The sequence below is a fragment of the Trichosurus vulpecula genome, chromosome 4 (assembly GCF_011100635.1).
Source record: "Trichosurus vulpecula isolate mTriVul1 chromosome 4, mTriVul1.pri, whole genome shotgun sequence".
NCBI classification, from domain to species: Eukaryota; Metazoa; Chordata; class Mammalia; order Diprotodontia; family Phalangeridae; genus Trichosurus; species Trichosurus vulpecula.
The window spans coordinates 167,573,771-167,598,990 of NC_050576.1; the positions used below are offsets into that span (position 1 = coordinate 167,573,771).

Genomic DNA, 25,220 nt, shown 5'->3' on the forward strand with positions numbered 1-25,220 from the left:
ACCTGGTTTTCTATTTCATCGTTTTCAAATTTGTTCCTATGATGGTTAGCTATCACAGTGAGCTTTGGCAAAAGTTGCTGCCAGGAGTAAAATACATTTCATGATGGTCTTCATTTAGATTTGCCACCCAAGGCTACATTTTGACATCTGTCTAAGGGTAAACCCTCCAATGTTTGTCAATAGGCAAGAGGAAAATATTGGCTTTCAGATAACAGGCATTTGGCGAACTGGCGACAGGCATGCAAGCGAGAATGTTCGAATGACTTCAGCTCTTTCTGCCTTCATTATGTCAGGCTAGCAGATCACATACGGCATTATGGAAATCAGTAAATGAAAACCATATTGATCAGCATTGAGAACAAATGTAAAAAAGATGGTCTGAAGGAGAAGAAGAATGCTTTACTGGTCAACCTGATAGGCCCTTGTTAAGGCCTTTTAATCATTTATTAATGTAACCCTCCTCCTTCCCTTTCCACTCAGATTACCTCAGCCATCGAGCATCCTGCTCCATTTATCTTTTAATGTTTCCTTTATTTAATTTATTTTTAAGCTCTAAGTTATACTCTTTATTTCTGAATTGAGTTTTTCTTTCCATGGGACTGTTTTAAGTGACTATATTTGAGGTGGATTTTTCGAACAAGTTTGCTGGGCCTTCAGGACTGAAAAGCAATGACAGAGATTAACCTGTCAGCAGATAATATGCTTTGTGAGCAACACAACCAGAATCTGAGAAAGAGAACAGGAGAGAGAGAGAGATGTGTGTTCTTCCGGGGCTCTTTGGCACTTCTGCAATTCAGAGATGTGTCTGAATTTCCATCATAAAGCTGTGTTTACAGTGTTTGAAATTCAGGCTCCAACAAAGTATGTCTCAGCAACCTTTTGCTACTCCCCCACTCCCCCCCCCCCCTTCCTTGTACTTCAGCAGAAAGCTGGGATTTTTCTTTTTATTTTGGTCTTTAAAAAAAAAAAAGAATGTAAAACTATTCAGTCTGCCAAAAAGAGAAGGAAAAAAAGAAGCGAGTGGTTTTTGGAGGGCTCTTTGTTTTTCTAAGTGCTTCTACACCTGAAATGTAACTTGGGTTTTGTCCGATACTGCTGTGACTTGGTATTCATTCAAAACTGGATTAGTGCCCTGGGCTCTCAGGCTCTGTTTTGTGAGTATATGTCCTGGTACACCTTTTGCAGAGAAATTTCAAAGGAGTTTTTATCATATAGACCGTGCCCCTTTGGGGTTGATGAATAACCTGTAGATTGGAGTCTTAAAATACTGATTGACATATGCAACTATAATTCATCCTACCTTGGCATGGGACAAGAATTTCTCCTTAGAAGAGTAACAACTAATGGGGTTAAAGAATCTGGAATTAGATTTAAGTTACTGCTCTGAAACAGCTGCATAGGAGCCATCACAGTTTATTCTAACAAACGATGGGCTTTTTCACAAATTAATCAATAGGGGTGAAGTAATTAATACTTTAAGAAAGTAATTATTTCCAGGGGAATCTTTCCTTTTTGAAAAATAATTTTAATTTTTTAATGCATACAAAAACTCAACATTCAGCAATGCATCTTCCAAATTCCTGTCAATTTAACATTAAAGTCTGAAATTATGTTGTCTTTGTGCTTACTCTTTTGTAGAAAATATGGAAGCATTTTTTCTTTAAATGAGGGAGATTCAGCATGAGTTCTGCTAGCAGCTTAACTGAATGAATCCTTAACTGGGGACTTCTTGTTTATGGCCAGTTTAAGATGATTATTTTAAACTCTGTTGTGAATCCAGCCTTTTTAGGCTTCTCCTGGGGAAAAGATTTCTGATCAAACTGGGCATCCCAGGGTGCAAAGTATGCAGCTCCAATTTGTCTTAAATATTATTCCAGATTTTTATTTTATTTTGCTTCTCTTCTAGGGCTCCAAAGATATATCCAATGATAGATCTATAAAACCTACATATAAAATGGATTCTGCCTTTTCTTCTTGCACACTCACTCACTTCCAAGCTTTTCCTCTTTGACTCACATTACGATCCCACTTTCCTTTCTCTGTTCTAAACATGAAACAGTATATAAATTACAGCAGGAGGGAGTGCTCTCCGTGGCCGACTTACTCCTCTTGTTTGTTAGAGAAGAGTAGAACATTAAACAGTGAGTGGACTATGCAGACAGACCCAAGCTCACTCCTCTCTTCCTCTTCTCGCTCTCCCTCCCCTTCATTGCTCCCTCCCTCTTTTCCTCTCCTCCTCTTTCCCTCTTCCTCTCTCCCTCTCTCTCCCTGTTCCCAGTGGGAGTGTTGTTTATAGAGCATTATAATTTATAACTGAAGAGAGTGGATTTAATTTCAGTGGAGAGGCTCGCCAGCAGGGCGCCAGCCTGCAATCATATGAATCAGCAAGCTGCAAACTCTATTGAATGGAAAGTATTATCGCTGGCCACAAACGGACACTGTTTCTCCTAAACAACTCCCTTGGTGCAGGAAGACCTTGTCTTCATTCATCTATTTTACATATCTACTTCTGTTTTAATTTTGCTGTTTCCTAAAAGTGTTTTCTCTTTAGACGGCATCTTTTCTCTAACTACCTTATTTCCTGATCCAACATTGGAAACTGATTATTGCATGAATGGAGCTGATTGGGTATTTCTTCCATCTCCCTGCTCTTTTTCTGTGTTGGGCTATGTTAAGCTTTACTATTCCTTTCTTTTTGCCTAAATGTCCTGCATGAGTATTTTTATGGGAACCTAAGTTAAACATGCCCGCCGAGACTGTGATGAGCCATTAGCATTAATATTGTAAAATGCTAGTCAGTTTCAATCACAGAAAGTTTTATTTAATCATCAAGGTTTTGTTTATATTTATCCATTTCTCTTGCATTAATGAAAAATTTTTTTTCTTCCCTTTGGAGATGATGCTTCCTTATTCCTTAACTGCCATATCAAATCCCTTGTAAAATTATTACTTGTAGTTACATGTCAGCTTTCTCTTCCTTTTCTTTTGTGTATTTTTAGGGAGGGTAGGGAAATGTGTATGTGGTTTTTGTTGTTGTTTTGCTTAAATACAACCCCAACCACTTGAATACAATGCTGTGGAATCTGGAGGGCCTCTGCAAAATGCCATTAGGTCTGTGGATCTGCTACATATTGTTTTTATTTACTACATTTATGCCGTGATTAGAATTCACTGGAAATTTTTAAAGTGAAGCTTTAACTGAGCATAGCAGCATCAAGTCAAAGGTTGGTCTATGTGTATTCGTGCCTTTTAGCAGTAAAGGTTTTAGCAGTAAAGCCCAAATATCAAGCAGGAATATCATGCAGGTTGGCTCTTCAAATAGCACTTCGAGAATATTCTGCGTGAAGCAGTAACCAAACTCCAGTTAAAAGAGTTCTGTTTAGACTTCTGTGGAAAAGTCAGGCCAGACCTCCTACATTTGTTTAAATTAAAGACTTTTTAAACCTTCCCCAAAACCCCAGCAGAAACTCGAACACAAAACAAAAACATCCCCCTACCCAGGAAATTTAATCTAAAGTTCACACCTCTTATTATCTAAGTTATTTCTTCTGCTTGTAAATATAAGGGGAAATTCTTAACACATTTTCTGTTTTCTGGCTCCAGCATCACATCAATCTATCAACATATATGGCTCCAGTCTTCTTCTTTCAGGCATATCTTTAGAGAATGATATTTTGCACTGCCATAGATAGGAATGGATTCTAGCTTTTGATTACCCTAAAGAAATTACATGGGAAGAAACACAAAATCAATATGTTAACTTCTCATTTTCAAGATACAATTTTAAGGTAGCCCGGTGTTAGTGAAAACACTCTAGGAATTACCCAGAGACAAGGCTCGTTTAGATTAGCCTTGAATTCTTCCTTGAGCTTTGCTCCCAATCCAGAAGTGCAGTTTGGCTGGACTAATATTTTAATCCAAGAAACCATGTATGGGAGCTGGGGGGGGGGAAGAGTGTGATTTAATTTGCAGGTGAATTTCTAAAAACATGTTTCTGAGTCATTTCATTCCAAGGACTTAAAAAAAAAATCAATCCGTGTGTCTGATGGCCTTACATTGAGGTTCTTGTTGAACCTCGAACAGTTAAGATTACAGAACTGTGGGCAGCTATGTAATGCATATCTTTGTGCTGAGCTATTTTGCATTTTCAGCCCCCTCAGGGGAAAACAGTAGTAAAGCATGATCCTCTGCGATGGGGCTTAGAATGCCTTACAGTAGTCCAGCAGCTCTTGGCTTCACCCTGGCCTTCCGAACAAACGCCAGGCATACCCAGGGAAGGTCTGAGCTGTGCTGGAGTCTGCCGTAGGCTGTTAGCCCTCCCCCCACCCCCAAACCCTGCTCTTTAAATGTGGTCCCTCACTACCTGTAACATATATTTGTCCAGGATAAATCTTATTTTCTGGCACTTCGTTTTTTAAATTAAATTAATTTTTTTTCTTACTCCAATGAGGCATAATGGAAATCTTCTCACCTGAGGGAAAACAAAACAAAACACCACTGACAAGCATTCTCAAACACCAGATCTAAATTCACAGATCTCAGTTACAACTGGCTGGAGATTATTCATATCAAATGGATTTCTTTTAGTAAGTACCTGCATCTTTCTATAGCCAAGTTAAATGGATACATTTTGAGGATTTTCTACTTTTGATCCAGAGAAAACATTTCTGAAATACCTTCCCCCTTCCTTGGTTTAAAAACAAAACAATTAGAATTGCAAGATGAATTAGCTACAATTGTTAGTTTTCTATGATATGTCCCTTGACTCAGATTTAAATTAGGCACAAGGAAGGAATTACAGTAGTATAGAGGAGTGGACATCTTATAGTTTCAAGGAAAGAAAAAGAAAGTTAAGATGATCTAGCATTTTAACATTATTTGATTACTCAGTGGAAGAGGCAGAATAAATGAATAGTCTTCTTTTTGGGAACTGAATATTTATCTCTATATCCCTTTTCTCCCCACATTCTTCAGATGTGCTGGAAAGTTTGCCGTTTGCCTTACTGACTTGCTGCCTAAGCCCTTTCCAGTATTACTTCTCTGACTGTGGTAGGAAGGCATCTGCATTTTCCCCTCTTTTAGCTGTGTTCCACAGTGCTTTGGGCAGGGTTAACAAAGCAAACCGGTCTAACTAAGATATATGAAGTAGCCATATCACAAAAGTTTCATTTTTCTACCGAAGATAAAAACAACACCATGATCGTCTTGTTATGTTGGGAGTTGTTGTTATATGTGCGCTTTTAATTGTGTAACATTTCTGTTTCAAAAATAAGGGGAAAAAACAAAGTGGGGTCCTGTCCTTCTCACTGATGAAAATGGATATCATTGTAGTAGTTGGAGCCAAATCTGTAACCTTGGTACTGGGGGCTGGTGTTTTGGGGAAGGGGAGGAGTTGTGTTGCCTCCCAGGCTGGTGACTGCTTTCCTCACCTACTGAAGCTTTGATGTGTTCCTGCAGCTGATCTTGATGCAGGGAGGTCAGAAAGAAGCAGCTGGCTGGCAGCTGAAAGATTAAAATATTTCTAACCCACAAAAGTAACCAAATACCTATATTTCTTCATTTAACATAATTAATACCTTGATTTTCCATTGACTTTGATAAAATGGCCCCTTTCCCTACCTTCACCCCTCCTCTCTCTGATGACTTTGTTAATAATTGTAGTTAACCTGCTCTACAGATGATAGAGAATAACGTATTGTTAAAAAGCTAACATTCAAAGTTCCGATTAGGTCATAGCCTAGCAGGAAGCTTCTAACAGCAATTTTATCTTCAGTATACTCCAAGTGTGTATTATACAGTATATATCAAGGTGTGTTCTGGTTGGGCTGCCAAGCAAATCCAGATTGTGTCACCAATGTATGATTAGAAGAAATACATGAAAAGAAAAGCATGAAACATTTCTTATTGATTATCAGCTTCAGAGTAATTCCATTTTCAGTTTGAAAAATTCATGGGGATAAAAGCCGGAGAAGGGTTTTTGGTCCCAATATACAAATATGTTACACATATTTTGTTAAGGTCTGTATGTTGACTTGAATTTAAAGTAACTGCAGTACAGGTTGCAGCATCATCTTTCTAGTGGCTGCAGCCCTGAGCAGGGAGGGAGGGGCCCTGTCATCTTGCCTGGCTGTGAATTGTGCATCACCAGTGGGGCTGGCCACCAGGGGATGGACCTTGTTGGTCACCAAAACTCGCAAAGCCGTCTGGGAAATACAGGGAGATTGCAGTCAACCCTGGCAGAGAGAGGGCCATACCAGTGAAATCACAGTTTGGTTGAAGTCTTAGAGAAGTCCTTATTTCGTTAACACAAGAGCACAGTGTTTTTCAGTTTGTCTTTTCAAGGGGAATAGTGGCATGAAATTTGCCTGCAGGTTAAAACAGTATTTGATTGATCAGGTAATCATATCAGTGACTGTTCTTTCCCTCATTTTGCACCTGAGTGTGCACATCTCTGGGCAGGAATGACAGATGATGTCTTTATTTAAAACAATCACATAATGACTAAGCGAGCCATCTGGAAAGGTGATGTCAGCTGAGGGCATGAGGCTGGTGGTGGCGGCGGCTGGAGGGTGTGTGTGTGTGTGTGTGTGTGTGTGTGTGTGTGTGTGTATGTCTGTGTGTTGTTTTGCTGTTTTTATTCCAGAGTCACGGTGCTGAATCATTGTCTAAGTGGCTGAATGCCACACAGTTCCCTTAGCTGGACTCTGATATTTAACCAGTAGCTTATTCTGGTGAAGCGACAGTGCCACGCTCTCTGATCTTTGCAAACAAAGTTGGCGAGCAGAGATGAGTGGTCCTGGTTTGCCATGATGAGCAGAATCTGATTATATTGCACCAGTACAAGAGGGGGATGTGTTTTAGGCCCTGGCTAAATCAGATTCCTTCCACTAAGAAATCCTGATTTTATGTTTAACAGCCAGATAAATAAATGTAGAGTTGATTTACTTCTCCACAGTGGTGGGGGTGTCAATAGGTGAAAAACTAGAGCCTGGATTGGTTTGTATGTAGATGGTCCAGGGAGAATTGTTTTTGTATCAACCATGACAAGGAAATCAGGAATTTTACCTGGTTCATAGATCTTGTGCATGTGAGCATATTTCTCTTATAAAAATAAAATTTAAGATACATGATTTTTGAAGAAATGTCCTGATAGACAGGCCATAAGCAAAATGGGCTTTCATCTGCCATTTCAGCAAGGGCATGTGCTGCTCACACACAAGAGAGAATCAGGTCATCTGAGGGCTGATTCTCTGTGGGAATAGAAGGTAAGTGGAGGGTCATTTTACAGGGAGGCAGGGTTTACTGAGGTAATAGCAGCAACGCATGCTCCAGCTGGGTTTCTTTTTATTATCAGCAAGTAGATGTCCCATACAGACCTCTCCCCTGGCTCCTAAGAAGAGGTTTTCTCCTGTGGTACAGATAGGGAGGGTTCAGAAATAGGAGCCCTATTTTATTTGGGGATGCTCCATCAGGCCTTCTCACGAGCATTTTTCCAGGCTGAAGTGAGAATACGTGATCCCAGTTACAAACTTTGTTGCTATGGTTGACTGGCCAGTTTTTGGACTCAGCATTTATTGTACCCAGAATTTCTCCTAACATTTTGTAGTTCTGTTTGTTGCCTTTTTCTCATTTTGAGATGGTTTCTATGTTAATGCGGGCTCCTTGGGGAGCCATGCCTGGGACCGGATGAGCCGCACCTGGTGGGATCTGGGAAGAAGTTAGTGTTACTTGCTCTTTTGATGTTATCCACCATATCTCTTTGACTTGGGGAATTCAGAACATTACCATCAAATTAGAATTATTCTTTGATATGCCTATTATAACTTCAGTACTGTAAATGACATTTTAAAAAAATACTTGTGTGTCTAGTTCAGATTTTTTTAGTTAATCCTCTAAGTTTACTATTACTAATTTTTTGGAAGAGTATTTAGTGAACATTAGTGTGCTCAGCCTACAGATTTAAAACCAGATTTTGCCAAATAGATTTGAAATAATGCAAGGGCCTCTGTGTGATGTAGTGGAGTCAAAAGACCTGGGTTTAAATCCTCCCTGCTACTTACCACTTACATAACCTTGGACAAATCAGTTAACCTCTCCAGGCTTCGGTTTCCTTAACTGTAAATGAGAGTATTTGACTAAATGACCTCAAAGGTCTCTTATAAATCTAAATCTGGGATCCCATGATATATTGTTACTGTCCTCTTCAAATAGGAAAATATACCCACAACAATTTTTACAATAACTTCATTAAAGACTTTTTTTGTACTCTGAACTTTGGGGCTCAACTTCTCACATATGAAAATATGGGTTGGTTTTATTAAACGCAAAATGACATGTGTCAAATATTCCAGGTTTAAAGATGAGTCTCTGGTGGGTAACATTCCTTTGTACTTAAGGACACTCTCTGGAATGTAAATAGTCAGTCAGTCAGTAAATATTCAGTAAGTACCTACTATATGCCCGGAGCTATGCTAAGTGCTTGGGGCTACAAAGAAAAGCAGCCTCTGCTTTGCAGGAGCTCCCAGTCTAATTGTGGGGGACATTGTGCAAACATCTCTGTACACACAAGCTATATGCAGGATAAACTGGAGATAATCAAAACTAGCAAGCTCTCATTTATTAAGAATCCACAGAAACCTAAAATTCAAATAACCAGAGGGTAGTCTGCATGTTATGCATCAAAGATTGCTTTGTTCAGTGTTGTTATGTGGTATTAGGTACATTTCGTTTTGTTATAATTCTTTTAAGATTTGTAATCCAGATACAGGATTAAATCATAGGATGTGAGAGATAGAAAGTATCTCAGAGATCATCTTGCAAATCTCTCATTTAACAGAAGAGAAGACAGGCCCAAAAAGATCAAAACACAACTAGGACTAGAACTCAGGTCTCCTGACTCACTCTCTAAGGGCCTCTCACTACATGGTGATTCTGTTAATCATAGAATTAGCATAATGAGAACATTTTGTCTCCTGGTCATTCCAGTGCTCTCCATCATTGCTTTCTTGGTTCAGGTACTGTTATGGGGAGTTAAAATGAAACTTACTAAAAGTGCAGCAGTTGGAAGAAAGCAATCCTCAGCTTTGGAGAATCTAGAGCTGTGCTTTCCATCAAGTTCAATAGCTAGGATAGAGAAGAATGATATTGTTGCCAAAGGCAAATTGGACTTTGAAAAGAAGCAGCAATGCTGAGTAGGCCAGACAAGCACTGGCAGGGTCCATGGATTGGCACTCTCTACTCCCTAGGGCCCCAGTCAGTCTCTGTCTTCTTATCCTGTCCCATACTCTGCTCATTTACCAATGTTTTTTTGAAGGAAATCATGCTAGGGCCAGGATATTTTAGTTAGGAAATCCTCCAACCAAGCCCCGGGAACAAAATCACCAGTACCATTGAATCCTCACTTGAGAATTACTGTACCTACCACTTTTGGGACCTCCAAAAGTTAGCTTGGCCACAAGTAAGTCTGTCCTAACATGCTAATTCCTAGTATTCTGTTTCTCTAGAATAGTGCCCCCAACAAGGTTTTACATGAAGATGCTTCATAGGGGGGTGGGTGGGAGTGGAAGTTGCTGGAGCCAACTCAAACCAGCTCAGAAGAACTGACTATTGAATTTTTCGTGTGATCATTTATACCTCACTACAAATCAGGGGTTGATTTGTTGTTTTGTGGATTGTTGAGACTTAAGAAAGTGATGGAGAAAAGCAACAACACAGATGAAACCTAAAAGGGTATGTTCTATGTACCTTGGGGAAGGAGGGAGGCAGGGAGCTGGTTGTTAACCAACATTCCATTGTCTATGACCAATTCTTGGTGATGATGATGATGATGATGGCCAAACTAGCTTGTAGCTTCTCCTGGGGCAAAGGAAGCCACTTCTCAAGGTAAGTTTGAGTCAGTGTTGCAGAAAGCTCATTGGCCTTTTAAATCAGAGCACTGGGTTCAAATCCAGATTCTGTGAGTTACTATCTATTTGACCATAGGCAGTCATCTTCTCTCTCTCTCTAAAGCATGAGGGTTGCACCAGATGATCTTGTGACCCCTTCCAGCTGTCACTGCCTGGTCAGTTACCCTCCTCCCTTTTCCCTCTCTATTCCCAGGCACCTATACTTTACTCCTTCAAGAATTCTTTAGGAAGAATATAAAATAATCCCCTAAAGTAACTTTGCTCCAGATCAGCTTTTAAATGACTTCGTGGATGGTCTTGCCATCATAAGCCATTTGTGTTTCTGCAACTGAAAGCAGAACCTTCCTTCCCAGACCTCCAGGAGTTTGTTACTTAATTGGGGAGATGAAGTGAAAATATATGTAAAGTTTGAATAAAAGTACATGGCACCGCATGCTTAATTTTGCCCAATGAGAGGTAAAGATAATAAGTTTTATGAGTTCAGGAGAAAGGAGAAACCATTGTATTCAAACATAATCATAGAATTTTAAAGCTGGAAAGGATTAGCTTTATCCACCTCTCTTCTCTCATTAATTATGAAAATTAGTCCCAGCTAGATGAAGTGACTTGTCCAGGGTTGCATATCCTCATAATCAATCCATCAACAAATATTTACCGAGTACCTACTCTCTGTCAGGCTAGATGCGAGGGATACAAATACATTGAATGAAGCACTGCAAAAGGTTAGCAGAATGCGGCCCCCTGACTCCTTGTCCAGTACACTGTCTACTGCACCACCCTATCCCTCTACCCTAAGGAACAGGCTAAGCAATACATTCCCTTTGAATGTTGGAAGAGTAAGTTTTAAGAGAACTATACCCCTATTTTTTTTTCTAAGCCATTCCTAAACAATCTTATGTCCCATTGTCCTTTTCAGCATGCCCTTTCTTGAAGTCTTACTGTTTTCCTTTCCTAGATCTAAATCTCTATTCCTCTCCCGATCTCTCACAACTTTTGACATGCTCATTTGGACAGGAGAGTCTGCCTTGGCTGCTGAAACCTGCTTCCATTGCCTCCTTGCTCTGACTGCCCTCATTTTGGGGTCTTAGGCCCATGTCTTCCTGGAGTAGGCTTTGTGACTATCTCCTTTGACTCTCCCTTAATATAACTTGTGTTATAAGAAGTAGCATGGTGTAATGGATTGAGCAATGGCCCTCTAATTCTGAAAGACCTGGGTTCAAGTCCTCCTCTGATCCATAATGGTGCTGTGACCTTGAGCAAGTCACTATAACTTGCATGGAAGGTGCTGACCTATTTCTCCATGCTTGGAAGGTCCCTATATCAATGAAAGAACAGGTCCAGTTCCCTTTTCCCACCCAGTTTTCATTGTATTTGTTTGTGTATATGTCCTACCACTTCCTTCCCCTGTTGAGCTCTTTGAGGACTTTACATTTTTCAGATGTCTGTTGAGACATTAATTTGTATGCTATGGCAACCTCTGCCTCCCCAACATAAAAGTAAACTGGGATCACATCATTTAGATTTTTAGATTCTCTCCTCTCTCAGCTTAGGAGACATATTCTTTTCCACTTTGGAAACGTTAGGCATGGGCATGCTTTAGTTGCCCCCCCCCCCCACCCTTCTATCTGTCTCTGACTATCTGTCTGTCCTCCATTTCTCTAACTCTGGGCTCTTCTCCATCCCTCCACAGTTTCTCCTCTGTAGCTCCTGCTACCTGGAAGAACCTCTTGGTATCTCTCCTGCCATCACTTCTGCACCTATTTACAGCTGCCATCTGGAGCCGTCTTTTTTCCCTGGGCCTCTTTTGTTTCTCCCTTCTCCTACTGCTGTTATTTGGCATTTCATTAACAACCTGTAAAGTGTTTTGACCTCAGTTTGTGTGGGAAAACAATGTAATATCAAATAAAGATTGTATTATTTCAAACAGTGACTCAAATTCATTAACAAGCAGAACCAGGCATAATTTCCTTGCCTCGTCCCAAAGCTATCTGTAACTTCCCCTAGCTATAAGGCATTCCACAGTGTCTTCCTTCAGTAATTTAATTAGTCCATGAGTTTGGGGTCCAATGATTGATCAGAAAATAAATGTGTGATCTGCTTGAAAGATCAAGAAAGTCAATTGATAACTGATATAGCAAAGGTTAGTAAATGTGGGAACACAGAGGGTAGGTGCTGCCCTGTGCTGTAGGATCTGAGTCACTGATCAAGGTCAGCTTTGGTTCATTAACTTCTCCCGAGGGCTCATGTTCATTATAAATAGAGTTGCTCATAGCTCATATTATAATTACAACATGGTGGTATCCTCGGGTGAGTGGTGTTTGTTTCAGCAGTGCACTGGAGTAATCCAGGTGGAGTGCTAAAAACTGAAATCTGTGAGAGCATTTGAATTCTTTGAATGAGAAAAAGAACCCATGTCAGAACCTTTGCTTTAATGGCTTAAAGATTAGTAAGTGCCTGTAACCAGGGTAGGTACATTATGAAGCTCATTTCAGGCTCCCTGGGCTTAGCTGTCTCTGAGTGGGAGCATTGGGCAAATGTCTTTCCACCTACAAAACGATCAGGTTGGCTCTGCCTAAGCACCCACTGATTGTCCAAAAACTACTTTCCTTTCTGAGGGACAGTAGACAGATAAGACAGCTTAAAGGTGAGAGTTGGAAAGAGCAGATGTTTGGGTAATTCCAGTCAACCAGCAAACAAAATCTTGGATATATTTTACGCAGTCTTTATTGTGGGTTTCCACCCGCAGATTCTAAAACAGATGTTTTCTCAGCAACTTCAGCACCCACTTACTTCATTTGGATTTCTAGACCAGATCTCTCACCAGGACCCTACATTGATACTAAGCTTGTCTTTAAGGATACTTTGTATAAATTGTCCTAAAATTATTTTTACCTAAAGCAAAATGGTGAATCGCTTTGAGCATAGCAGTTACAAGAAATCTAGAACAAAAGACTGTCATCTTCCGCGTATAGCTGTGTAGTTTTATTAAATATTTAAAGAAATCTTATGTGTCTAATCCTTTGAGTGGATGTGTAATTACTTGGCTTAGGTTTTTGCACATGGATAACCTAACTGTACTGTGAGACAGCATTCTTATGTTTCATTTAAAGAATCATGGGTGTGCTTTGGAGATTATCAACACCAACTTCATAAAGGAATATAAAGCCATATCAACCAATATGATTTTTTCATTTGTTATACGGATGTTACAACCCATCTGACTAGGAGATAGTAGAGCTGGTGATAGGAATAATTAGAGATTTGTTTTCAAAATAAAAGAAATCTGTTCTGATTGGGTCATTTTCACCTAGGTCAGTTAAAACAAATTTTGCCACTTTTAATTTCTCTGAATTAGCCCAGATATCCTAAAGCTTAAAGAATCAATATTATTTAATTAATAAAGTAACTGTGTTGTTTAGTTGTTTTTCAGTTGTGTCTGACTCTTTGTATCTCTATTTGGGGTTTTTTTGGGAAAGATTCTGGAGTAGTTTGTCATTTTCTTCTCCAGCTCATTTTACAGATGAGAAAACTGAAGCAAACCAGGTTCAGTGATTGGCCTAGGGGCACACAGTTAGTAAGTATCTGAGGCCAGATTTGAACTCAGAAAGAGTTCCTGATTCCAGGCCCAGCACTTTATTATCCACTGTGCCATGGGCATGAATAGCACTGAATTGGTTATTCAACATATGTATGTATACCTAAAGAGGACTACAGTTCTGTCCTTTTGATCCATGCTGGGATGCCATTTTATTGGCAAAACCACCTTATAATGAGGTTGTTTTGGTACTAAGTAATCAATGGGTGGAGTTAAAAAAAATAAACTAGCCTTATTCTAAAATCTTCTGCATGAATCTGTAGTGTTCTAGAGAGGTTTGTTTTGCTCAGCTTACTAGGTATGTCTCTGGGCTGGTAGCTAGTCAGTTCTTCAGGACAACATATGTGTGTGTGTGTGTGTGTGTATATATATATATATATATACACACACACACACACACATATACATAATATGTGGCAACACACTTCTAGCTTTTACCCTCATTACCACTTAGTGAGAAAATTAAATCAGCAGGGTCCTAAACCAAAGCACTAGTAAAGATATGTCATTTGAGAACTTTTAAAGCAATTGTATGAAGGATCCCTCACTGCTTTTGATTTTGCTTCACAAGGAAATTGTGTGTCTGTTCTACACCCTTTGTTTTATAAATATAAAAGATTAGCCATTTTACTTTTTTTTCAGCTTTGATTTCCTGCATTTGAACCATCTCTCTGTAGGCACAAACACATCCACTTATTGATCAAAGGTTTCAATCTTCCATCAGATTGAAGCCTTTACTTCACAAGGTATTGATTGAAATGTGTCCTATCTTTGACTATCAGTGTTAGTTTCTCACTTTAGGCTTTTCAAAGAGGCTAACATATGACATTTATTTATTTATTTGTTTGTTTTGGGCTGCCTGGTCCTTTCCCATTCTCAGTTTGGGATCCCATAGTCTACTGGTTCTCCAATTTTTGGGGTTTGGTGAAATCCACCTTCCCAAGACTCTATCTTATTTCATATAAATCTGGATGGGTGATATTTTTTCGAAATCTGTATTACAAAGTCTTTTATCCTTTTATTAGTTTAGTACTTAAGCCTCAGACATAAGAAAGAAGCCTATCAGTGAAAATCAATTGAAATGCAGTTAGATAAAGATCTGATGTACTGGGCAGGAGGTTTTGCTGGAGCAGAGTATAATCAATTAGGCCTCTCCAGCTGCATACAGAGTTTTTACCCATCCAATCACTTTTCACACATTCCCTCCACTAGTTTGGCTAGAGGGTGTTTTTTTTTAATGTGAATTATGATGAATGAGACCCTTGTTTTAAATATATAGATGGGTCATTACCCTACTGAAACGTTGGTGTTTTGTGATTAGGGGCTTACTGCTGCTGACATCAATAAAGTCCGAGTTCATCTGCCTCAAACTAGGGTAGAGGAAATAAAGTCGTCCTTGTCTAGTCCACCTAACAATGTCATCATTGTGACTTTTTTTGGTTTCTCAAAAGTAATTGACATAACTCCCCCCGCTTTGTATTTGTTAATTATTGTCAAAGAAATGGAATATAATGGACCAAACCAACCAAATGGGGGGAATTAAAAATAAAAACCCAAGTGGTGAGTTCTTAGGCAGAGGAGCCAGAATGATTTGGACCAACAGCTCATATGCAGCCCTGGTACCAACACTTACTAGTGGACTGTCTCCATTTTGGAACTGAAGGCTATGGAAATCCAGAGTGTAGGTCATGTGGCTAACTTGAAAATTTCAGAGTTCATAAAAGGATGCTTTTGAAGAGCTCCCTTAGGCAGGCCTTCTGGGTCATTCAGAATGAATCACTTCTTTGGTTCCTGTGCAGAGAAGTGGACTGGACAGGTGGGGTGGGTGGCAGGTGGGGGTGAGGGTAGAAGAGTAATTGCAAAGTATTGTTTGGATGTGTTATATGATTATAATATGTCATCAAGTAAAGAGAGTCAGTGGGGCAAGGGGAGAGGCTTTTTGGGGCTCTTGATTCAAAGGAGATGTAGCTCCTCAAAAAAATCTTGCTTCCATAAACAGCTGTTGAATTGTAATCAAGTGTTTGTCTGAATTGTAGTTGTCTTTGTCTCTAAAACACACGGCTGGCCCAGCTTCTTTTCTAATCAGAAGTTAACCCCTGCTGCACTCATTTGACACCAAAAGCTCAGTGAGCAGAGAGCAGATAGAGCTGTTGTGATGGACAGGAAAATTATATTGTCTTCTGGAATGACAGTTTCTCTAGGGCTCAGTGAAAGACTTAAAAGCAGGCACACTGAACTGTGAATAGAAGGAGTGCTTTGACGATTTGTGGGGCCACTCAGGAAGCCACATTAGGGAACAGACCCCTTGGTGAGCTGAAGAGCTGACCTCCAAAGCAGGTCAACCTTTGGGGTCCAATGATGAAAGACAGTCTCTGTGTCTGGGTGCCTAGCCTAGAGGGTAGGGGAAGGGGAAGTTTCAGCACTGGAAGAGTTAATAAACACCATGAGCTGTGCTGATCTTGTAGCTTTAGTGAGCCTTAATCTGTAAGCTTGATTACCTCCTAACCCTCAGTCGCCTGCCTCCTTCCCTCCCTCCTGGAGCAGCAGGGCTTTACAGCAGCATTAGTGGCATTTTGCCCAGCTTTGGCTTTAGGTAAATCATTCAGTAAGAAAGAAAAGCAGAAGGATGGGATCTATCTACTGCTGTGAGGTCATTAACACAGGAGAACAACCCCCAAATCCCAAAGGGGGAGAGGAGGTGGGTGAGCTCTCTGTGAAATTACAGGTTAAATTCCACTGTGTTTTGAAGTGGTCCATTCAGTCCCTGTTTGGGTGGGAGCATCTAAAATGACTGACAGGTCTCTCCATCAGCAGAGGATCCTTTTTTTATGGCAGGAAGATTCCCCTTGTATTCCCTGGCATGCTCAGTATAAATATATCTGCAAACTGTGGATTTATGGAATGTTGGTTTTTTTCTCACAGGCAGAGAGGAGGCAATTGCTTTGCAGCTCTGCGTGCTGTGAAGGAAATCCCTGTAGTGGTGATGTTCCTAGAAGTTTGAGGTCCCATTGGATGTTAATTTTGTTATGCCAAATATTCATTAATCTGTTAGCATAGTCCCAGGTTACTTAGGTTGGTAGAATATAAGCTGCTTGAGGGCAGGGACTCTTTGAGTAACCTTGATTCTTGGTATTTAGTACAATAGGCACCTAATAAATGCTTATTTGGGTTGGATTCTGTTGTAAAGGACTGCGTAAATGCTCAGTTGGATGCTTTTGCCTTTTCCTTTTAATCTCAGGAGATTTTCAATATTCAGATTCAATTCAAATATTTCAATACTTTCCTTTACCTTGGAGAAACACAGGAAATGAAATATAATTACACTAAAAAAATCCTGTAAAATTAATTCCCCTCACTTACAAAAAAATATTGCACATGTATATAAAAAACTGAAGTTTCTACCTAGGTTGCCATAGATAAAGAACTGGGAACCACAGGGCAGAAGTATTTTCAAGTTGAATTTTGCCCCAATTTTGAGAGAAAATGTGAAAGAAGATGCTGTTGAGAAGTGCTGTTTCCCTCCTCCTCTGATGTAAGGTCACTTGGAATGCAGGCCAACACCACCAGTGGATGGATACAATGAAGAGGGCTTGCAGAACAAAGAAGTTGAGGCCCATCTTGAGGGGGAGGATATTACCTTGCAAGAAAAAATGTGCTACCATTGTGCAAGGTCTTGTATGGTGTATGCCTGTGTATCTGTGTGTGCTTGTGTGCTCAGCAGGGCAGGCCTCAGAGAGAGAGGCAAGGCCACATGATTTGGGGAGGATGGAAGGTTTATTCTTGTCAACCTCTCGCCTGAAGAGATGAGATGAGATGCCCTTGGAAGACCGTGAACAACATCTGTACTGCTGACATAGCTGAGGAGGAGTCAAGAAGAGTTGGGAATTAGATCCAGCTCAAGGCTTTTCTGGCAATGCCCAGATGTTTGCCACGCCACAGGTACAGTGGGAGATGGTCAGAGGAGAGGCTTTCAGCAAAGAATAAATCAGACAGTAGTAGGAAGCCATGATAAGATCTTCTCTGATATCCAGGCCAGGATGAAAGCTTGTGGGATTTTAAGTGATATTTTCTCTGAACCTTTGTATATCTGGCTATTTCTACCCTAATAAACAGAGAGGTGACCTTTTCTTTGCAAGTATATTCCTGATCATCTCTATAGTAACTGGTGAAGAAATGATGTTGCAAATTCAGAAAGCATTACAAGGCCTGAAGCTCCTGCATTTGGTTTTTTTGTCTCAGCATCCGCATAGTTCAATAGGGCAATCAGGCAGGTGTTTTTTGGAGTTCTCCAGTGAAGACTGTCATCATTGTTGAATAAACAGAAACAACAGGTGCTAAGTTATCTCTGTGCCTTCACCAGGCAGTAATGGAAAGTCCATTGTTGCCTTGGACTAACCTTTCCTGGCCTGAAGGGAAGTATCCTCCATCTGTAAAGGAAAGAAAGAGAATTTTCAGAAGTTGAGAGAGAAATTCACAAAGTAGAAGAAAGGAAAGAAGGAGGAATAAGAAGCATGAAGCAGTTGGGAAAAGGGGGCTGGTTTACCTGATTGCCTTCTCATGGCTTTTTTATTAGTGAGCCTGGAAGGTGATGGGCACAGAGCATGCGACTGACCTTGACCCAAGCACTCCCTCATTCCTAGCACTTACAATGAACACCTTTGATTCTGGAGCTAATTCCCCAATTATTTCTGGATGAGAGAAGAATGCCAAGTACTTCTATAGTACTTCTGCCGTTCTTTCTCTGGAGTTCACATCACAGGAGCATAGCATCGTAGATTTAAGAGCTAGGAGGGACCCTAGCACCATTGAGTCCAGTCCCCTCAGTTATAGATGAGAAACTGAGGCACAGAAAAGTTAAGTGAGTTGCCCAAAGTCACTTAGCTAAAAATCAGTAGAGCTGTGATTTGAACTCAGGTCCTCTTAAATCCAAGTCCATCATTCTTTCTACTGCACCATGCTGCCAGATCAAAAAATATCTTAATTTCTCTTGTGCACACCAGTGCTGACCCCATCTGGCCAACCTGAAGAAAGACATTTAAACGTCCCCCGTTTCTTTCTGGCCCCTTGGGAGGCAAACCGTGTCCCACATTGTAAGGAGTTCCATGCTTGAGAACAAATAGATGCCAGCTCACAGGTAATGATACTAGTAACAACCACAACAGCCTCCTCACTTACTATGTGCCAGGTGCCGAGTGCTCTGCAACCATAATCTCATTTGGTCCTCACAGGAACCCTGGGAGATAGGTGTTTGATTTTACAGATGGAGACATTGAGGCGACTAGAGCTTATACACCCTGCCCAGGGTTACACAACTAGTAAGCGTCTGAGGATGGATTTGAATTCAGATCTTCCTAACTCCAGGCGCCCCCCACCCACCCCCGCTTTGTGCCCTTTGGTGCCATCTAGCAGCATAGGTAGCTAGAAGAAAAGCACAATGTTCATCTTATTTAGCCTCTCGAGTGATTTTATATAATGTACCCTGAAGCTCTATTGTTAATGCTACAACTGCTGTTGTTTTTGTTGTTCTTCTGACTAGTTTTTGGCAGTGAGTATCTAGACTTTTTTTTCTAGGTGTCTCTTTTAAGTGGAGAATGATCAGACTATCCTAAAGCAAGTTAGAGATCAGCAGAAGCTTGGATCGTCTTATTCATCTAATAATTCATTTAACCACCAAAAAGAAAGGCTGGGTGTTTATCTCATATGTGAGCCCAGAGATGCCACTTACTCTAAGTTTTATATAAGCACCCCAGGCCCTGTGGACTCTTGTCATCCTGGTGTTGATAAGGTCTGTGTGTGTTCAGTTTCATACTGGGTGATCACTATGATGGGGATCTCTTCCTTGATACTGAGCTGAGCATTAGAGAAGTATCCTCTGTTCAGTAACTGTCTTTGAAGGTTTGCTTTCCCCTTTCCCCCCTGTAATGTTTATAATACCACAGTAATTTCTCAAGAAAATTTACATTAATTTAAAGGTAGAGCCAATTGTGTTCTCAGATTCAGAGGATTTAGAGTTGGAAGAAAGATCGTCTAATCCAAATCCATTGTTTTATACGTGAAGAAATAGGTTTGAAGGGGCTATAGGACTTGCTGTTGTATGACACACAGGCAGTAGGTAGTAAAATGAGAAATAGAACCTAGATACTTTGACATCAAATCCAGTAGTATTTTCCCTCTACAACATTATCCTCTCTTATTATGAAGGCTGACATCCTATACCTTGCTATCACGTTTTGTCATATTTTTCCTGACTAAGAAATAGAACTAAGAAAACTCTGGAAATTATTTATCCTTCCTTCATATTACACTAAAGCTGGAGTCCAGAGCCATTCTTTAGATTAGACTGTAGCTATGCCAAGTATAGTGTATTTCTCTCTGGTGGTGAGAGTAAAGAAAAAACAATCATGCTTGTACCAATCAGCATCTCAAACTAAGTACATACAAAGGAACTTTAGATATTAGTATATTCTTTGGATTTATATACCACCCCAACCAGAACATTTGATAATGCACACAAAAGTGCCGATTGAGACCAGTTTGTTGAATTTTTATCTATGATATTGATTGGAGACTTGTATTCCTTGTTGGGAATTTGAAGGAGAGAGCAGTAATTTACTGAATGATTATGAAAACCCCTGGTAAAAGTTAGGATTTTTATTGGGGTTGAAGTAAAAGGTTATGGTAGGTGTAGAGAAACCCCTGTGTAAGACAGGGATGAGAACAATCTTTCTTTTCTTTGTTTGGCTTTTGGTTGAAATAGTTACCCATATTCTAATATGTTCTCCTCTATGACCATGCTATGACCTCTCAAAACAAAAGTTAGAGATCGGAAGTAACTGGCTGACAATTATAGTGGTTGATATACTCCAGTTTAAATAGAAATGTCCTCAGTTAAAATATGGTTCATTCATCGGTCAAACTGTCCTTATTTCCTTTAATTGAATTAAGATGGACAAATGAGAGATGTGTGCAAGACAGAAAAAAAATTCTTTCACAAATCACTGTTATCCTCCCTCTGAGTGTAAGACGAATCAATTTAAGGCATGTCAAAGCATCTTTTACACATGTACAACTCTGAAGCAGAAAGCATTTTTAAAAGGGGAGATTTTAATTAGAAATTGGGAAAGTAAATTTTACAGTTACACAGTCTTGCCCCTTTTGAAAGCCTTAAAAAAAACTTTTATCATTTTTATTGTCATCATTTTTATAACTTTGGTGTTGCTTTAAGAAAGAAAACCTTTATTTACATCCCATTTTACTAGCATTGGGATAAATGTTAACAATTTGCTGCTCTCCGGTGTTACTTCTAGAGTGGCTCACCTAATTTACTTAGTAGATTACAACATAAAGGTATTGTCTTGGAGAGGTCATGTGTATTCTTTCCACTGATGACAACAAAGTCATACTTCCAAAATCCTGAAAACTTCCTTTCTCTCCCTCTATCTAGTAATCTAGGCAATAAAAGTCTCTATATATTTGAGAGGAGGTGGAGATGACGGATAGTAGAGAGCCAAATCATATCAAATTTCTAGCGTACAAATTCATTTTATAAAGGATGATTTTCAAAATGTTTCATCCAAGTTTACTTTGCCAAGATTCTTTCTTTTCCCATACAATATACTTGCATGTGTTTATGCTAGTGTATACAGGCAAATCACCCATAATTCTTTTAAAAAATGTATACTTAACTCAGATTATTTCTTTGAATTATAGGACTTCTCACACTTAAATTTCAGTCTGATTTTAGGCATTTTTTTCCTACTTTACTCCTTGTATTTGTATGTAGGCTTCTGTTACTTTGCAGGAGAAAAATATTTAGAAACTGAAATTACAAAGAAAATGACTATAGGTATATGACCCCTCCCAGTCCTCGATTCTTGAAAATCACCCTCCGTGACATTTTGTTTTGTTGGGTTCAAAGTGTGAAACTGGCATCAAAAAACGTAAATTGATTTTTGTAGATACAACTCATTAAAATAGAGTCTATTGCAAAGTTTGAATGGATCAGGAACACTAGGACCAAGGTCTTCCTAAGAGATCATAAATAGTTCCCCAGAAATATGGACTAGAAGATTTTGAAGTTTCCCATTTCCATTTAACTTTATGTTTCTGGCCATGTGTTGCAGTCAAAAATTCCTGTAAGATGAGGCGTGTCCATGAAGCTATTTTCGACAGTTTACCTTGAGCTGAAGGTCAAGGCCAATAAAAAAGGGAATGAATTATTATTGCGTCATGCTGTTTCATTCTTGACTCATCTACCCATGTAGTTTGCTCTTTATTTATGCCTACTTTTTTTAACCTCAGAATCATTTCTCAATATACTCTCTTCCCCCCTTCCACACTGAGTCCCTTGTAACAAAGAAAAATTTGATAATCCAACTGATGAAATGACCATATATGACAATATAACATAAGATAGCATTCCACAATCCTAGTTTCCCCACCTCTACAACAAACAGAGAAGAAGCATGGCAGGTTTTCTCCTTTTCTCTTGAGACCCAGATTGATTGAAGTTAATTTGAGTTTGGTCTCATTGTAAGTTGTTTTCATTTACATCACAGCATCTACCTCTTTTTGAGAGACAGAAATAAGAGACTTCAGAAATGAGGACACCAAATTAAGGGGACCAAGGTCCCCTTACCTTTATAACCTAGCCAGCCTTCTATTGTTTTTAGTTGTCCTCAAACATATTCCCCCAAAACAAAAAAAAAAATCTCTCCCTACCCTCAAAAAAGCCTTTATACTCTTCCTGACACAAACAAATGAAAGAAGGGAAAGAATGGAATAAAGAAAAGGAAGGAGAAAGAAGGAAGAAAGAAACTAAGAACAAAAAAAGGGGAAAATAAGTTTGGAGAACATTGGCCAACGGGTTTAGAGTTATTTATTGATGGCTTTGCCCACTGGCAGTGTAAAGTGTGTGTCAGTTGTCATTAGCAGTAACAATTTCAGCACGAAGTGTTCCCTTTTTATTTACTCCGGTGGCAACGTGCTTCTGCACACAGCCACTGCTTGTGGGTCAGGAGGTCACTATTGGAGGTTAAGAGTGGATGGGGTCATCTGCTATTAACCTAAGATTAGCAGCTAAGTTTTTAAAAGAGTTTTTTCTTCCTCTGAGTATGACATGCCAAATTAATCTTCCTAGATTTTTTTAAAGGATCCGTATTTTGTATATTGAAAATAATTTTAAACCCTCCTATGTACCAAATTTTTCTCAACCTTTGGTTTTTCACTATGAACTGAAAAATATAAAAGGTAGTTGGAAAAAAAAGCAAAGTTTTCCCTCCAGAAATTTTAGGATTTTCTAGGAAGACTACCTCAGAACTAATTTTTTTAATCTTTTTTTTTTTTTTTAATTCAAGGCCCTCATTTCTGGCTTCTCTTCCTCTAGTGCGTGCATACACACACACACACACACACACACACACACACACACCCCTGATTTTTATAACTTGGTGCTGTTACTCAGTCTTGTACATTTACAACTTAATCTTCTCGTTGCCCTAGTTCTTAAGCACCAAAGTATTGTAACCCTATGGATGCATATCAGTTTTAATCCGAAGAAAATCTTTTTCCTTTCCATTCTGTGGGATGAATTATACATAAGCCATTCCTAACCCAGAACTGTATTTTTTGTGTTACTGTTTTTTTTAAAGGTACTTATTAGTTTAGTATCCTGGTTTCTGCAACCCCTTTTTGTTTTAAAACTTATATCCCACTCTCCATTCCACCCTCAAATAAAGTCATTACTTGCTATGCTGTGGTTTCATCAGCCATCTTTTAAATGCATCCCCAAAGCTATCAAGATGCAGGGGGACTGCTTCCAATTAGTGCTCCTTTTGGAAGAGTTTCCCCATGAGATGCATGGTCAGTTCTCAATATGTATTCTTCATCAAGTGTAGAAGGTGAAGGAGAGAGGGTAGATTTAGGAACTCAGTTGCTTGGATATATCTAGTTCTTAGATCTATTTCTACTCTTTTACCTCACTTATTTCCTGGAAAAAGATTTAATTTGTGTCTTTCTTCATTGTCAGTTTTACTTCCACAACAGTAACAACCCTAATTTGCAACAAGAATTTATGGAGTTCCCACTGTATAAATGGAGAAGAACTGAAGTTTCCTGGGTACAGAGGGAGGACACTTGGTTCTTAGCATAGACATTGGAAGATACACTATATTAGGGAGTTAGAGTCGGGGAAACAGTAAGGCCCAAAGGAAGTGACTTACCTAAAGTCACTCATAGGTGGTGAGTGACAGATACTTATAATGGGAGTTCAGTAAATGACGAAGAGAGAAAAGAAAGACATGGGAAGGTTTCGTATCTACTCAGGACCCTGACAAAATATCCATGCCACCATTTAAAAGTAGCCTATATTTGATAAGGTCAACTTAAATAGATTGGTAAATTCACAAGCAACAAAGAAAGAAGCAAATAGCAAATACTGAATGATGGCTTTCTTACCAAACCACCTTGCTGAATTATATGTTAGCAAAATTAGCACTTTTGAAGAATGAGTTCAACCAGCTTGGAGATTGTTTTTTTAAAAATAATTTTGGCTAGAAAAACAAATAGGATACTTCAGAGAAAAAGAATCAACCTCTCACCAAAACCAAGTTCCATGGTTGTCTGAAACTCTAAAAATAGTTTTCTTTCACTTTCAGTACTTTCTTTGCAAGTAGAATCTCACATTTCTCAGTGTTTTGGGGGTTTTGTTTTTGTTTTTGTTTTAGAAAATAATATTATATATCCCTCCTGTCCTGGTAACTTAACAAGAGATTTACTCTTTTAGCTAAAGATGATTCAGGAGAATATTGTAGAGGGAGCATTTTTGCGTATTGCTAACAGCCCTGGAAATTCCCACTTGTTGCAAATTTACCCTTCTTGAAGTTCTGGTTGGTAAAACGATTGTTTGGGTCTTTTTTTCCTGCACACCTTCTATTCAGGGAATCTGGGCTGTACTGCATTCTAAATCCCCAAATCAAGCCCATTAGACTTCCTGATTTTTCTTGCCCTTTTGACTAATCTTAGAGTGTATAGAGGTCCCATGCTGCCTGGTCCTTGAGCATGTAATTGTAGAAAAATGTAGTGTTCTCTTGTTTACCCAGGAGGCTTCTTCTCCAGGGCACATCTATACTCTTAGCTCGTGATAGCCTCTTTTTTCCTCTCTGTGGCAGATAAAGAAACCTGCTTTTGTAGTTTAACTGAGATTTTTTTTCTTTCCATTTAAAGCCAATTCAAGTGTAGAAAGGGTTGTATAACAACCCACTGGGTTTTCAGAATTGTTTGGGTACAAGTGTCTGTGAAGCAGTGATAAGGCTAGAGTGTAGGAATGGTTATTTATTGCTGGAAATAGCAGTACTTGGTGGTAGTGAGTGAGTGGAAGGCAGAAACAGTACCATTGCCAAACCTGTACTTTATTCAGCTCTTTTGTTAATGTATTTGAATAAAGTTTTTATTCTGTGTACTATGTGTGCACCCACTGATGTTTAGTTACTTAGACAAGCGCAATGTGAATATTTGGTTCAGTTTAACAAATATTTATTAAACACCTACTGTGTATAAGGCCCTGGGGCTTCAAAGACAATAAGAAAATAATACCTAAACTCAAGGAACTTATTTTCTACCAGGAGGAGGAAGTGGGGAAAATATAGCATATCCACAGATAAAGTTATAGGAAATAATTTGGGGAGGGAAAATGCAGTAACAACTGGGGGGGGGCGGTTAGA

At 39.3% G+C, this 25,220-nt stretch overlaps 1 protein-coding gene across 9 annotated transcripts in view; it reads left to right on the top strand.

Moving 5' to 3' along the window:
- Positions 1 to 25,220, top strand: part of BCAS3 (BCAS3 microtubule associated cell migration factor) — a 772,682-nt gene that overhangs the window by 512,096 nt on the left and 235,366 nt on the right. Inside the window, exon 24 of one of the 9 annotated variants that reach the window (XM_036754182.1) lies at positions 11,596 to 11,738. The exons of the other annotated variants lie outside the window; for them this stretch is intronic. Within the exon in view, the coding sequence (XP_036610077.1) occupies positions 11,596 to 11,609 (14 nt within the window). The 3' untranslated portion in view covers positions 11,610 to 11,738. Of the gene's footprint in view, positions 1 to 11,595; positions 11,739 to 25,220 lie in introns of those variants that run through there. 9 annotated transcript variants of the gene reach the window in all.